Source organism: Nicotiana tomentosiformis, chromosome 7, assembly GCF_000390325.3.
Source record: "Nicotiana tomentosiformis chromosome 7, ASM39032v3, whole genome shotgun sequence".
Lineage (NCBI taxonomy): Eukaryota > Viridiplantae > Streptophyta > Magnoliopsida > Solanales > Solanaceae > Nicotiana > Nicotiana tomentosiformis.
Window position 1 is genome coordinate 85,770,871 of NC_090818.1, and position 14,390 is coordinate 85,785,260.

The 14,390-nt window shown below is 39.3% G+C and overlaps 1 protein-coding gene across 1 annotated transcript; it reads left to right on the plus strand.

Annotated features, from left to right (window-relative positions):
- Positions 1 to 11,761: 11,761 nt before the first annotated feature.
- LOC138895931 (uncharacterized) lies at positions 11,762 to 12,865 on the plus strand. The gene is made up of 4 exons (XM_070180693.1): positions 11,762 to 12,018; positions 12,063 to 12,111; positions 12,221 to 12,624; positions 12,685 to 12,865. Exons 1-4 carry the CDS (start codon positions 11,762 to 11,764, stop codon positions 12,863 to 12,865), a joined length of 891 nt encoding a protein of 296 aa, XP_070036794.1.
- The last annotated feature ends 1,525 nt before the right edge of the window (positions 12,866 to 14,390 follow it).

Sequence of the window (14,390 nt, forward strand, 5' to 3'; positions counted from 1 at the left end):
TTGTGCTTCGCGAACGCAAGGGACCTGTCGCGTTCGCGAAGAAGAGAGGTCTGGACAAAAAGTTTAAGTTTAGAAAATGGGACTTAACGATTTTTAATGATTTGGAGCTCGGATTGAGGCGATATTTGGGTAATTTTCAGAGGAAACAACGGGGTAAGTGTTCTTAACTCATTATTGGTTAAATTACCCGAATCCATGGTTGTTTTTATCATTTAATTGGTGAATTTAGTTGGAAAAGTTTGAAAACTCTCTTAGTTTAAATTGAGAATTTGAAGGCCGAGTTGTGGTCGGATTTGAGTAATTTTGGTATGGTTGGACTTGTGGTTGAATGGGGGTTCGTATTTTGTGAGTTTTATCGGATTCCGAGAAGTGGGCCCCACGAGTAATTTTTGGGGCGTAATTTCGGATTTTTGGAAAATTTTAGTATTTTGATATGGAATTAATTCCTATAATTTTTGTGAGCTGAATCAAATTGATTGTGACTAGATTCGAGCCATTTGGAAGTTGATACGCGCAGAATGGAATTTCTGGAGCATTGCTTAGCTTGCTCGACATTGGATTTGGCTTGTTCGAGGTAACTAACTCTTCTAATCTTGGAGTTGAGGGTATGAACCCTGAATATATGTATTTCGTAAATTGTTGGGAGGTGACGCACATGCTAGGTGACGGGTGTGTGGGCGTGCACTATAGAAATTGTGACATAATTGTTTATGTGAAATTTTATAGTTAAATGATCTTGGCATTTTCCATGCGATTTTATGAGTTAAAGAAATTGAGCTGAAAAGCATATTAAAAATCATGTTGAGGCTATGTGCCAGTATTATTGGGACCCACAGAGGTCATATTGTTGTGAAATATTTATTTTAAATTGAAAATTCTTACTCAGTCATATTCATTTCATTGTATATCATATTTCAGTCTCTGTTATTATTTATTGATACATCACATCATCATTTTTGGGCTATTCTCATGACATTGTGAGCCCATGAGAGAGAGACTGGAGAGATTGATGACTGAGGGAGGCCGAGGGCCTGATTGTGAGGATATTTTTGGGATCGGGCTGCACGCCACAGCAGGCCATGTTGGCTTTATATATATTATTACTATTATATGGATCGGGGCTGCCCGCCTGCAGCAGGCCTTATTCGCTTATTATTGCACGTGAGTTGGCCGTGCAGCACGTGAGTTGGCCGTGCGGATCCTTATATTATTATTGCACGTGAGTTGGTCGTACAGCACGTGAGTTGGCCGTGTAGCACGTGATTTGGCCGTGCGGATCCTTATATTATTATTGCACGTGAGTTGGTCGTGCAGCACGTGAGTTGGCCGTGCGGATCCAAATATTTATATTATGGCACGTGAGTTGTTCGTGCAGCACGTGGGTTGTCCGTGCTTATAGCGCTTGGGCTGTAGGAGCCCCTCATGAGTCTATACACCCCCAGTGAGCGCAGTCGACTATAAACAGGGATCAGGCTGCACGCCGCATCAGGTATTGTATAGCGCTGAGTGATTGAGTATGCTGAGCGCAATGAGAGAGAATGCGAGACAATGAGATTGAGTACTCTGAGAGAGTGTGAGTACATGAGTGCAATCTCTGAGATACATTGCATTGACACGCACACATGACATATATGCATAAAGATGTGTTTTCCTCATGCTGTACGGTATCACATTATTCATGATTTCTCACACATGTTGACAGATGGGCGTAGTGATGCATTTGTTTTACACTGGTTATCTGGGAAAGAAAATGAGATATTTTATTTATTATTGAAAGGATTTTGGAAAAATTAATGTTCTCAAATTATTCATATTTTTGGCAACTTCGGCAAACGATTTGGGTTTTTACTGATGTATTTGAAATAAAGAACTACTATTTTTGAAATCATTATTTGGCTGAGTATTTTATCCCTGAGTTATTTCTGGTATTATTTTCTTTATGTTGTTATGGATTGTTGTGGACTATTGGTTTTGGACCCGGCCTTGGTGGAAGCTCGTCACTATTTTCAACCTACGGCTAGGTTTGTTACTTACTCAGTACATGGGATCGGTTGTACTGATACTACACTTCTGCGCATTGCGTGCAGATGTTGGTTGTTGTTGTTGTTGTGCTCGATGGTTGCGGGATTTGAAGATGTACTTGCATTCCTGTTGTAGCTGCCTCTTATTTAGGGTAGCCTTAGATTTATAAAAGCTCTGTTTATGTATTATTCAAACAGACTATGTATTTATTTCATTTCCGCCTTGTATACTATATTCTTAGAAGCTCATGTTTGTACTGTCAATTCTTGGGGAATGTATAAGGTTAAGATAATTATTTACTTAAATTGCTTTAATAATTATTATTAGAATTGGATAATTGAAAGTTGGCTTACCTAGCGGGTTGGGTTAGGTGCCATCATGACTAGTTGGATTTTGGGTCATGGCAAGGTGGTATCAGAGCTCTAGGTTCATAGGTTCTACAAGTCATGAGCAAGTGTCTAGTAGAGTCTTGCGGATCGGTATGATGACGTCCATACTTATCTTCGAGAGGCTACAGGGCATTTAGGATATATATATTTCCCATCTTTCTTTCCTTATCGTGTGAGATTGATTCAGCTTAAAATATAACTCTTTGAATTCCTTTCACGTATTCGTATGCGCACATGAGCGCTCGGTATCAGCTGTGTATCGTCGGCTTGTGATTTCAGGGATGATGTGCGAGATGTGTATTCTATGTTTTGGTGATGGGCCAGTCTAGAGGACTTGAGGCCATGGTTAGACCGTAGCTTGATCTCGGTAGGTTCAGTTGTAACCTGTACAATTGAACTCATATGTCCGGTAATGACCCTACAGTGGAATTTGTCGCTCGATGAGCGGTGGAATGGCTTTGTGATGAGTATGATGTAACTGCGGGATGTGTTAAGATGATTTGAATGTGACGAGAAGTGTTTCCTTGAAATGTAAAGAAAGGCCATTGGGTGCTTGATTTTCGTTTTGACGTGACATACAGTCTCGAGTGTGAATGTTTTGAAGGATCTTTCACGGTTGTTAAATTTTGGGACAAATTAAATTATCATGTCTGGTTAGTGAGTTTGGACTCAGATAGACTAAGTGATTGCATAGTAATTATGACTGCGAAAGAGTATATCAAGATACCAATTTGAGGTTAAGCAGGTGGGTTATTCCCTGCGGAGTAATCTACGTAGGAGTATTCCTTATGATGTGAGTGGAGAGTTTCTTTTCTGCCAGTGGGGCATATGTGTGGAGATTTGAATTTTAATCTGGCCGAAAAAGTTGACTTGAGTGTCAAGAGAATGATTGCGAGCTTAGTGAATGATTTGGAGTATTTTTATGGTTGGCGTTGTATGAGCTTGAGAAGAATTTTTCGTTGAATTGACGGAAGTATTAGGGCAGTAGTAGAGTATGGATATTGTGAGTTATGGAGTGATTAAATTTATGGCTTTGAGACAAGTGGGGGAGCCTGCTGCAGACAGCTTAATTTCATGGTTATATATTAAATTTTAGTTTTGGTCTGAGGCATACTTGTGGGTTAGCTATGACTTGCAGAAGTTGAGATCGAGGATGACCCAAATAAGAAAATTTCTGGTTAAGGATTATATTGCACGTATGAGTAAATGAAATTCGAGGGATGAGTGAGTTGTTATTGGTGAATGATGTCGTGCGCACGAAATATGAATTTGATATGTATGTTAAAGTAGAGTTACTTCTTTGAGTATTGTGGTGCTAATGGGGCACGTGTCTTTGGGCCCATTTGGGCGGTGCAATTAGATTTGAGCAAAGTGGGTGACTCCCGAGAAAATTCTAGTGGGTTTGAGAATTATATATAACAATTGAGAATGTTTTCAGACTTGTGTAGGGATAAAATTCGAGATTTGCATTCGATGGTGCCTGGACTTGTGAAAATTCTATATAACTATGGATTCTACATTTTTGTATAAGGAAGGTAAGAAGAACAATTTCAAATTCACATAAGGTATTTTCAGAGTGAGTGTTATAGTTGTGGTATTTTTGAAGGTGCTTAAGAAGAATACAGTTGCTTATGGGTCGTAGGGCATTGTGGTTCTATGCTAAGGTTTGTAGGGTAAGTTGTGGTTAAAGATCGTGGTATTTTAGCAAGAAGAAGTATCAATCTGAAGACAAATTCGAAAGGGACTCGGAGAAAATAGGACAATTAGGTAGTAGGTTGGATCAGTATGGTAATGGATATGATCGGTTCTTTGGGTGTTTATGATGTGAGGGTTTTCTACAGGTGCTTTGTGGCAATACACCTGGACTTGGTGACCTGTGTGGCTTGGTCGAGTTAGAGGAATTTAGTTTTAAGGGCTTGGTTATGTGTAAATGGATTCCAAAGTATTCTTGATGGTTTCTACCGGTGTGGAGAACGTGTTGTGTATTGTGATTTCCTCTTGGAAAGAAGCAAGAGAAAGGTTTCTAACTAAAATGACATGTAAATTATTGGTGACTCAAAGTTGATAATAAGATTCTTGTGCTTTTCACATGATGGCAAGATAGATGTTATGTGTTGTACGAAAGCTAGATTTTTGTGTACAAGGTGGTAGTACAGTCTTGAAGAGAAGTTAACGAATGTTGGACGACATGGACGGTTTCAAATAACTAAACGAATACTATTACTACTTGGTGTTGTATGAGAAAAGGGCGGACTTTAGAAGGCGCATTGTATTTTGACTTACGGATGTATAAATTAGTATTGCGGTACTCACATGGTTGATAGACTGCTGATATTCAAATTTTGTCAAGTGGCACGGAAGAACTTTTAAAGTATTTCTCGTGGGATGATCGTGTATGAGAGAGGTGTTAGGCATTCGGGCGGTGGAGATGGAATCAAATATGGTGATTCGCGTGTTCTATGGATTTGGAGACTGAGAATTCCCACAAGTAGATTGTTTCGTGGTTGTGGACCGTAAAAACATAGCCAAGGTTAGTCAGAAGATAGTATGTGTGGTGGTTCAATTATTATGGACCTTCGGAGGGCTATTTGTCTATTTGTGGGTGACCAGAGTTGGTTTGGGGGTCCATAGGTAGGCCCAATTAAGATGTGTATTCTACACCGAGCAGGAATCGTTGGCTCCATAATGCTATTGTTGAGGGATGTGTCATTCGGTTGATGTTGAACTTATTCGTGTTTTGAAATGATGTGTGAGTTACTCCTTTATGCTGCGAGGAGTTGTGATTCATTGGTTATGTGCACAGATGGTGCGGTTCTATTTAAGCTTTATAGCGGAATTTGAGCGTATTTGGGTATTGCATGATCGATTGCGTAATGGTTAGGTTCTTTCAGGTTTTGTGTGGCATTTTTGTCATTTACCTCTCCGTCGTTATTGATTTTTGAGCAGGGTGACTCGAGGTATATGTTATGGACTAGCGGTTGGATGGGGTCACGCATTGCAGCGGAGTTATGTTAAGGTATGAACCTTGTGTTAGGATCGGGTGATGGTTCTACGGTGTATGATGAATTTTCAGCATTTCGTTGTGGCGGTACTTGTTAATCTGGCGGGGCAGTTCTCTCATTTGAGTCATTTTCCATGACTGGGTACATTTGAATAGTTGTGTATTAGTGCACGGATGGCACGAGTTGTGGCTCTGAGTTATATTGGTGCGGTATGTCTGTGGAACAGTTATGTTTAGTAATATAAGGTCATTGGACCTGAAATGGGTACTATCAGGATTGATTCGGTATATTCAGGAGTATAATATTGAAAGTCGGCTCAAAAAGCGATTATGGTTCTGGTTGGGACAAGAGAGCTCCGTGACTTGTTGATATGATAAGTAGTCATTAAATTTCGCGTGTTTCTTTTACTATCAACAGTGTACGAAGGTTTTGGGATGAGTTTTGGTTCGATGTGTGTTTAATACTAGTATTTGGTTGGTTTTGGAGTAGTCATTGTGGTCAGGAATGGTGCTATGAGCATGCGAGTTGTGTAATATGTTAGGTGATTGTGTCCATGGTTATGGTTATGGTTATGGTTATGGCTTGATACAGCTTGTTCAAACTCATACAGAGTGTAAATGTAAGATTCGTGTCTTGAAAGAAATTCTAAAGGTTAGAAATTAAATTCCAAGGTTTATGGGCTAGAGTTAAATTAATGATTTCAGTTGGATTGTGTTATCAAGCCTATATGGAATAGGGTGACGTGGGTTCACCCCCGGGTACGTGTGTGGTAAGATGGAACAGTGATTTGATGGCTTGGAAATAACTCTTGACACGTTCGAGGACGAACGTATGTTTAAGTGGGGGAGAATGTAACGACCCAGCCGGTCATTTTGAGTATTACAACCCCGTTTCCCCATTTGCTTCTCAAATTGTACTTTATAGTGGTTGTGTGACTTGCCGAGGCAATTGGTTCGAGTCCGGTGAGGTTTTGGAATGAATTGGAACACGTAGTTCCAAGGTTTAAAGCTTAAGTTAAAATAGTGACCGAATATTGACTTATGTGTAAACGACCTCGGAATTTAATTCTGATGATTCCAATAGCTCCGTATGGTATTTTTGGACTTAGGAGCATGTCCGGAAAATTATTTGGAGGTCCGTAGTGGAATTAGGCTTGAAATGCCGAAAGTTAAATTTTTGGGAAGTTTGACAGGGGGTTGACTTTTTGATATCGGAGCCGAAATCCGATTCTAAAATTTTTAATAGGTATGTTATGTCATTTATGTCTTGTGTGCAGAATTTGAGGTCAATCGGACGTGAATTGATAGGTTCCGGAGTCGTTTGTAGAAACTAGAAATTTCAAAGTTCATTAGGCTTGAATTGGGGTGTAATTCATGATTTTAGCGTTGTTTGAGGTGATTTGAGGGTTCGACTAAGTCCGTATGATGTTTTAGGACTTGTTGGTATATTTGGTTGAGGTCCCGAGGGACTCGGGTGAGTTTTGGATGGTTAACGGATCATTTTTGGCCTTGGTGGGATTGCTGATATCTGTTGCTGCATTTTTCGGATTTTCTCTTTCGCGTTAGCGAGTGGGCCCTCGCTTTCGCGAAGAGGAATTTCAAGCAGGCAGAATTTACTCTTTCGCATTCGTGAGTGGGCCCTCGCGTTCGCGAAGAGGAGCTGGGTTGTGCATCGTGTTCGCATTTGGGTATCGCGTTCGCGAAGGGAAAAATAGTGGGCATGAGTTTTTGCCTTCGCGTTCGCGAAGAAAGGATCTCTAAAGCATCGCGTTCACGAGCAGTGTCTCGCGTTCGCGAAGAGCAAATGTTGGGCAACACATTTTGTGCTTCGCGAACGCGAGGGACCTGTCGTGTTCGCGAAGAAGAGAGGTCTGAACAGAAAGTTTAAGTTCAGAAATTTTAACGATTTTGAGCTAGGATTGAGGCGATGTTTGGGTGATTTTTAGAGGAAACAACGGGGTAAATGTTCTTAACTCATTATTGGTTAAATTATCCGAATCCATGGTTGTTTTTATCATTTAATTGGTGAATTAATTTGGAAAAGTTTGAAAACTCTCTTAGTTTAAATTGAGGATTTGAAGGCCGAGTTGTTGTCGGATTTGAGTAATTTTTGTATGGTTGGACTTGTGGTTGAATGGGGGTTCGTATTTTGTGAGTTTTATCGGATTCCGAGAAGTGGGCCCCACGAGTAATTTTTGGGGCGTAATTTCGGATTTTTGGAAAATTTTAGTATTTTGATATGGAATTAATTCCTATAATTTTTGTGAGCTGAATCAAATTGATTGTGACTAGATTCGAGCCATTTGGAAGTTGATACGCGCAGAATGGAATTTCTGGAGCATTGCTTAGCTTGCTCGACATTGGATTTGGCTTGTTCGAGGTAAGTAACTCTTCTAATCTTGGAGTTGAGGGTATGAACCCTGAATATATGTATTTCGTAAATTGTTGGGAGGTGACGCACATGCTAGGTGACGGGCGTGTGGGCGTGCACTATAGAAATTGTGACATAATTATTTATGTGAAATTTTGTAGTTAAATGATCTTGGCATTTTCCATGCGATTTTATGAGTTAAAGAAATTGAGCTGAAAAGTATATTAAAAATCATGTTGAGGCTATGTGCCAGTATTATTGGGACCCACAGAGGTCATATTATTGTGAAATATTTATTTTAAATTGAAAATTCTTACTCAGTTATATTCATTTCATTGCATATCATATCTCAGTCTGTGTTGTTATTTATTGATACATCATATCATTATTTTTGGGCTATTCTCATGACATTGTGAGCCCATGAGAGAGAGACTGGAGAGATTGATGACTGAGGGAGGCCAGGGCCTGATTGTGAGGATATTTTTGGGATCGGGCTGCACGTCGCAGCAGGCCATGTTGGCTTTATATATCTTATTACTATTATATGGATCGGGGCTGTCCGCCTACAGCAGGCCTTATTGGCTTATTATTGCACGTGAGTTGGCCCTGCGGATCCTTATATTATTATTGCACGTGAGTTGGACGTGCAATACGTGAGTTGGCCGTGCAACACGTGAGTTGGCCGTGCAACACGTGAGGCAGATCCTTATATTATTATTGCACGTGAGTTGGCCGTGCAGCACGTGAGTTGGCCATGTGGATCCAGATATTTATATTATGGCACGTGAGTTGTCCGTGCAACACGTGAGTTGTCCGTGCTTATAGGGCTTGGGCTGTATGAGCCCCTCATGAGTCTGTACACCCCCAGTGAGCGCAGTCGACTATAAACAAGGATCGGGCTGCACGCCGCATCAGGTATTGTATAGCGCTAAGTGATTGAGTGTGCTGAGCACAGTGAGAGAGAATGCGAGACAATGAGATTGAGTACTCTGAGAGAGTGTGAGTACATGAGTGCAATCTCTGAGATACATTGCATTGACATGCACACATGACATATATGCATAGAGATGTGTTTTCCTCATGTTGTACGATATCACATTATTCATGATTTCTCACACATGTTGACAGATGGGCATAGTGATGCAGTTGTTTTACACTTGTTATCTGGGAAATAAAATGAGATATTTTATTTATTATTGAAAGGATTTTGGAAAAATTAATGTTCTCAAATTATTCATATTTTTGGCAACTTCGGCAAACGATTTGGGTTTTCACTGATGTATTTGAAAGAGAGAACTACTATTTTTGAAATCATTATTTGGCTGAGTATTTTATACCTGAGTTATTTATGGTATTATTTGCTGTATGTTGTTATGGATTGTTGTGGACTATTGGTTTTGGACCCGACCTTGGTGGAAGCTCGTCACTACTTTCAACCTACGGCTAGGTTTGTTATTTACTTAGTACATGGGGTCAGTTGTACTGATACTACACTTCTGCACATTGCGTGCAGATATTGGCTGTTGTTGTTAATGTGCTCGATGGTTGCGGGATTTGAAGATGTACCATGCGTTCCTGTTGTAGCTGCCTCTTGTTCAGGGTAGCCTTAGATTTATAAAAGCTCTGTTTATGTATTATTCAAATAGACTATGTATTTATTTTATTTTCGCTTTGTATACTCTATTCTTAGAAGCTCATGATTTGTACTGCTAGTTCTTGGGGAATGTATAAGGTTAAGATAATTATTTACTTAAATTGCTTTAATAATTGTTATTGGAATTGGATAATTGAAAGTTGGCTTACCTAGCGGGTTGGGTTAGGTGTCATCACGACTAGTTGGATTTTGGGTCGTGACAGGTTCTTCCCTTCAGGCAAAACTGCAAAGATCAAAAGTGAGATAGTCGCCTTTAAATAGAATTCGGGTGAATATTGACGAGCGCAAAACACACACTTAAATTTTGCTCGCTAGTCAAATATAGTATAGTATAATATCTTATTCATGTGGATTGGATTTAAACAGTATTCTCATAGTTTCTAGCTTGGTTGCTATCCAAGATGATCAACAATTGAGATTTATATGATTTCTAACTAAAATTAACTAAGAGTCTAAAGCTATTGACTAATGACAATCGAAACAAAGAAGGTTATCAGTGAGGGAAAATAGGGATTGATAGGATAGGTGCAAGATAATTGTTTGGGATCTAACTCTAGATAATTCACTTCTAATGTTCAAGTGAGTCTTTCGAATTCACTCAATTATTAGTTCAAACGTTCCGGTAAAACTCCTCTCTCGATTAAGTATTAACCTCTCTAGATGAACCAATTTAAGCATGTTAAGATATGCAAGAATGCGTAGTGGATTGGTCTTTAGAAAAACCTCTTTCGATTATTATCCTAACTAGGTTTAATCATTGATTCAACTAGGCTCTTTCGATTACTAAGAAGAATTAATGAACTCAACCAACAATATAATGCAAAGATATCACAAGTTATGCCTCTCTCGATTACATGAACAAGTGAATATAGATGCAACAGTTAAATCAACCAAAAATGCTTCAATACATAAACCTTGAGTTATAATCCACAAACAATCATCAATACACCAAATCCATCAAACCCTAAAGGGAACCACTCCATAGATATAGAGAAATTCATCACAAATAAAGTTAAAGTAGAGAAAAGCATAAATTCAATCCAAACTCGGGTCTTGAGTGAGGAAGGAATGATGAAATCTTTGTGCTTTTGCTTCCAACTCCTCCTTAGCCTCCTTAGGTAGAATATGTGTCAAAAGTCCAGAAAATAACGGTTTTTCATGTATTTATACCAAGTAGAGTCGGGCCCAAATGAAATCACCTATTCCTAGCCGAATGGAAGTTGACCCAAATGGGCGACGCGCCATGCAGGGCATTAGTGGAGAAATCCAAAGAGCTTAACAATTCAACAGGCATCAAAAATATATTGCTGCATCGAACTATGCCTCGCACCTTGCGTCGCACTAGCGTAAATTTCTCAGAGTACGGCTCAAATCTTGCGTTTTGACGTCCAGACTTGGTCCTCGCCCCCCGGACATGATCCCAGGTTAATCCCTTGGGCTTTACTCAGACTTCAAAGCTCTAAATCGCACGAATTTATTCCATAATATCTACATAGCTCGGAATCACTCCTACAAAGCAATAAACACAAAATAAGTGCAAAACACTACCAATTAAAGCTCAAACACGAATAAAGTACAATAAGTGACTAAAATACGTAATTATAGACTACTATCAAATATTTATATTCAGCTTAGGAGAGGTTCAAGGGGATGCTTAGAGATTGTCCTCATCACAACCAGACTAATGAAATGTTGGCTCATACCTTCATTGAAGGGCTACATCCAGAAATAAAATTTGTGGTCGATGCTGCAGCGGGAGGTCAAGTGTTGGAGAAAAGATTTGATGAGATTTATGCATTATTGAACAAATTCTCCAAAATTAACCCTGACTGGAAAGGAGAGATGGGTAGACAGACAGTTCAAAAATATGCAGGGGTCCTCGAGTTAGACGCCATTTCTGCATTATCAGCACAAGTTACCACATTGGCCACCAAGTCAGCAAGATGACCTTAGTTATCAATAAGCAACAAGCTCAGCCAGTGCAACAGGTTTACACATTTTGTGAAGTATGCGAAGAGGGTTACACGAGCAATCTATGCGTAGCAAATCCAGAGTCTGTATGTTTTGTGGGTAATGCAAATCGAGTTCAGGCAATTCAGTATGGGGACACTTATAATCCAAATTGGAGGAACCACCAAAATTTCTCCTAGGGTGGAAATCAGGGTGCTCAAAATCAGTTCAAACCACAAGGTCAATATCAACAGTTTTGCCCACCACAAGCTGATCAGTCTGCAAATCCGATGGATAATATTGAGGAGATGCTCAAGAAAATTATGGCTGATAATTAGAGTCATGCTACTGCTATTCGAAATTTAGAGTGACAAATGGGGCAACTTGCTAGTTCCCAAAATATTCGGTCAGCTAGGGCCCTTCCTAGTGATACTAAGCCTAATCCTAAGGCTCAAGTCAATGCGGTTATCTTGAGAAATGGAAGAGTATTAGAAGAAGCTCCAAAGAAAAAGAAGTATACGGCTAGGCCTAAAGGAGAATTAGTTCCTAAGCCAGTTGAGGAGACTGAGAAAGAGAGCGAAGGATCAAAGCCAGTAATTGTTACAAGGCCACCACCTCCGTTTACACAAAGGTTGTAAAAGCAAAAAGATGATGCTAAGTACAAGAGTTTCTTAGATATTCTGAGCCAAGTGCGTGTGAATTTGCCGTTGGTGGAAATTTTGCAGTAAGTGCCTAAATATGCAAAGTATCTCAAAGATATTGTGGCAAACAAGCGAAGACATAAAGAGTTTGAAACATTTGCACTTACTAAAGAGTGTAGTGCTTGAGTTCAGAGTATACTTTATCCTAAGTTGAAGGATCCTGGGAGTTTCACAATTCCTCTGTTTCTTGGGAAACAAGAAGTTGGTAGAGCCCTGTGTGATTTAGGGGCTAGTAGAAATTTGGTGCCATCACGTTTGTTCAAGCAACTAGAATTGGTGGTCCTTAGACCGACTACAATCACTTTACAGTTGACAGATAGGTCACTAGTGATGACAGAAGGAATTATTGAGCATGTGTTAGTTCGAGTGGAAAAGTTTATTCTTCATGCTGAGTTTATTGTTCTTGATTACGAGGTAGATGAGGAAGTGCCCATTATTTTGGGGCGACCGTTCTTATCTACTGGTGGAGTGATTATTGATGTGAGGGAAGGGAAGTTGAAGATGAGAGTTGATAATGAGGAAATCACTTTTAATGTGTATAAGGCATTTAAGCTCCCTAAGCATTTATGAGGACTTGTACATGATTACTGTGGTAGAATTGAAGGTATAAAGCAGAGTCCTTATGTGAATAGTGATCCAGATGAGGAGACTGAGTTAGAGGAGATGGTGTTGCAAGCTGAGTGTGTAAAGATGATTCAGAAAAGAGCCAGAGATGAAAGGGGAGACCTTCCTAGAACGTGCAAAAAGGCTAGACTTAATGGGAGAAAGAAGAAGTGAAAGCGCCTAGCCTGAGTAGAGAAGTAGAGTCGTGCCACAACTGTAAATAAGGCGCTTGTTGGGAGGAAACCCAACCTGTATTTTATTTTTCTATATTTTTTATAGTGTCATATTTTGTTTTGTTTTTGTTTTGCAAATTAGGGAAAGTCTGAGAACCCGAAGGTGAAGCTGAGGAGCATGTTTGAGCTTAAGTGTGGGGTCGTCCCGACCCTTAATATTGAGGATCATGTGCTAGTTAGGCCCTAGAGGGTCTCATGGAGTATTTCTCATCCTTTTTTAAATATTTTTCTCTGTGATCATACATCAAGGACTATGCATAACATAAGTGTGTGGTGGGAAAATTACTCTCCGAGTGTAATTGCATAAAACAAATTCTCTTTTTTTCTAGAACCCGTAGTTAGAAGTATTTTAGTTTAGAGTAATAGAGATTTATTGGGAAAAAAAGAAAATATAGAAAACCAATTTTGTTTTAGAAAAAGATTGGACTTTTCCCGGCGATGGATCTCTTGGACAACTTTCTTGAGTGATTAAGGTCCGATTAAAAATACCAAAAATATTTTCTTTTGCTTTTATTAGGATAGTTAGATAGTAATTCCTTTGGTTTTTCTTTGGCACCGGTTCTTTTTCAAGGGTGTAACTTGAACCTAATATTTTGGTTTTATCTTTTTAGGAGTAGGATAGGAAGACAACTGAGTTGCTCTAGATACTTGTTGACATGTTTGGTGCTGGCACATTAGGCTATGGAGTGCGCTCTGTCTTCCTGTTATATTTGATTTGAAATGTGATACCTAAGTGAAATAAATAGCTATGTTGTGACGCTTGTTCTTAGTTATTTGACTTGTATGTCACCTAGTGCATTATTGCTTAAAATTCTCAACTATATGTGCTTGCTTGACTTGAGAGTTGAACAGAACCGTCCTGATTAAGTCGTGTGCAATATGTGTGTAAGAATTCGTGATATTCTGTGCTATCCTATGTAGTCTAGAACTTTCCCTGTGTGTTAGTCAAAGCGAAATCTTTAAGTTGTGCTAGTCTAGGAAATGGCGTACGCAGTTCTTTGCTTGATCATAAGATGTGCTTTTCACTTACAAATGAAAATTTTCCGTTGTTAGACCCCTTGAGCCTATAGACCTTTTCCTTGTCACCCACATTAGAAGTCGTATCCCTATTTTATTTTTAACTTGAGCTTGTTGAACCTTTACCTCTGAAGACACTTAGTCGCAAAAAGAATAAAGGTGAGATATTGGAAAATAGCTTTCGAGTGGAACTATGAAAGTGCCCAAAGGTGTACTAAAATTATGAAAGACCATTAGCTGAGAACTTTAATGTAAGGAGTGTGTTCAGAAGAAAAAAAAAGGAAAGAAAAAAAAAAGACAAATAAAATCGACAGAATTGAGAAAAATGTTGATATGCCAAAAAGAGAACTCATACCTCCTAATCTTACTAATTCATGTTGGTGGGGATGTAGAAGTGCTTAATTGAAAAAGGGTTATGTTATGTGTGGTTTGTGGCAAGTGAATTAGTT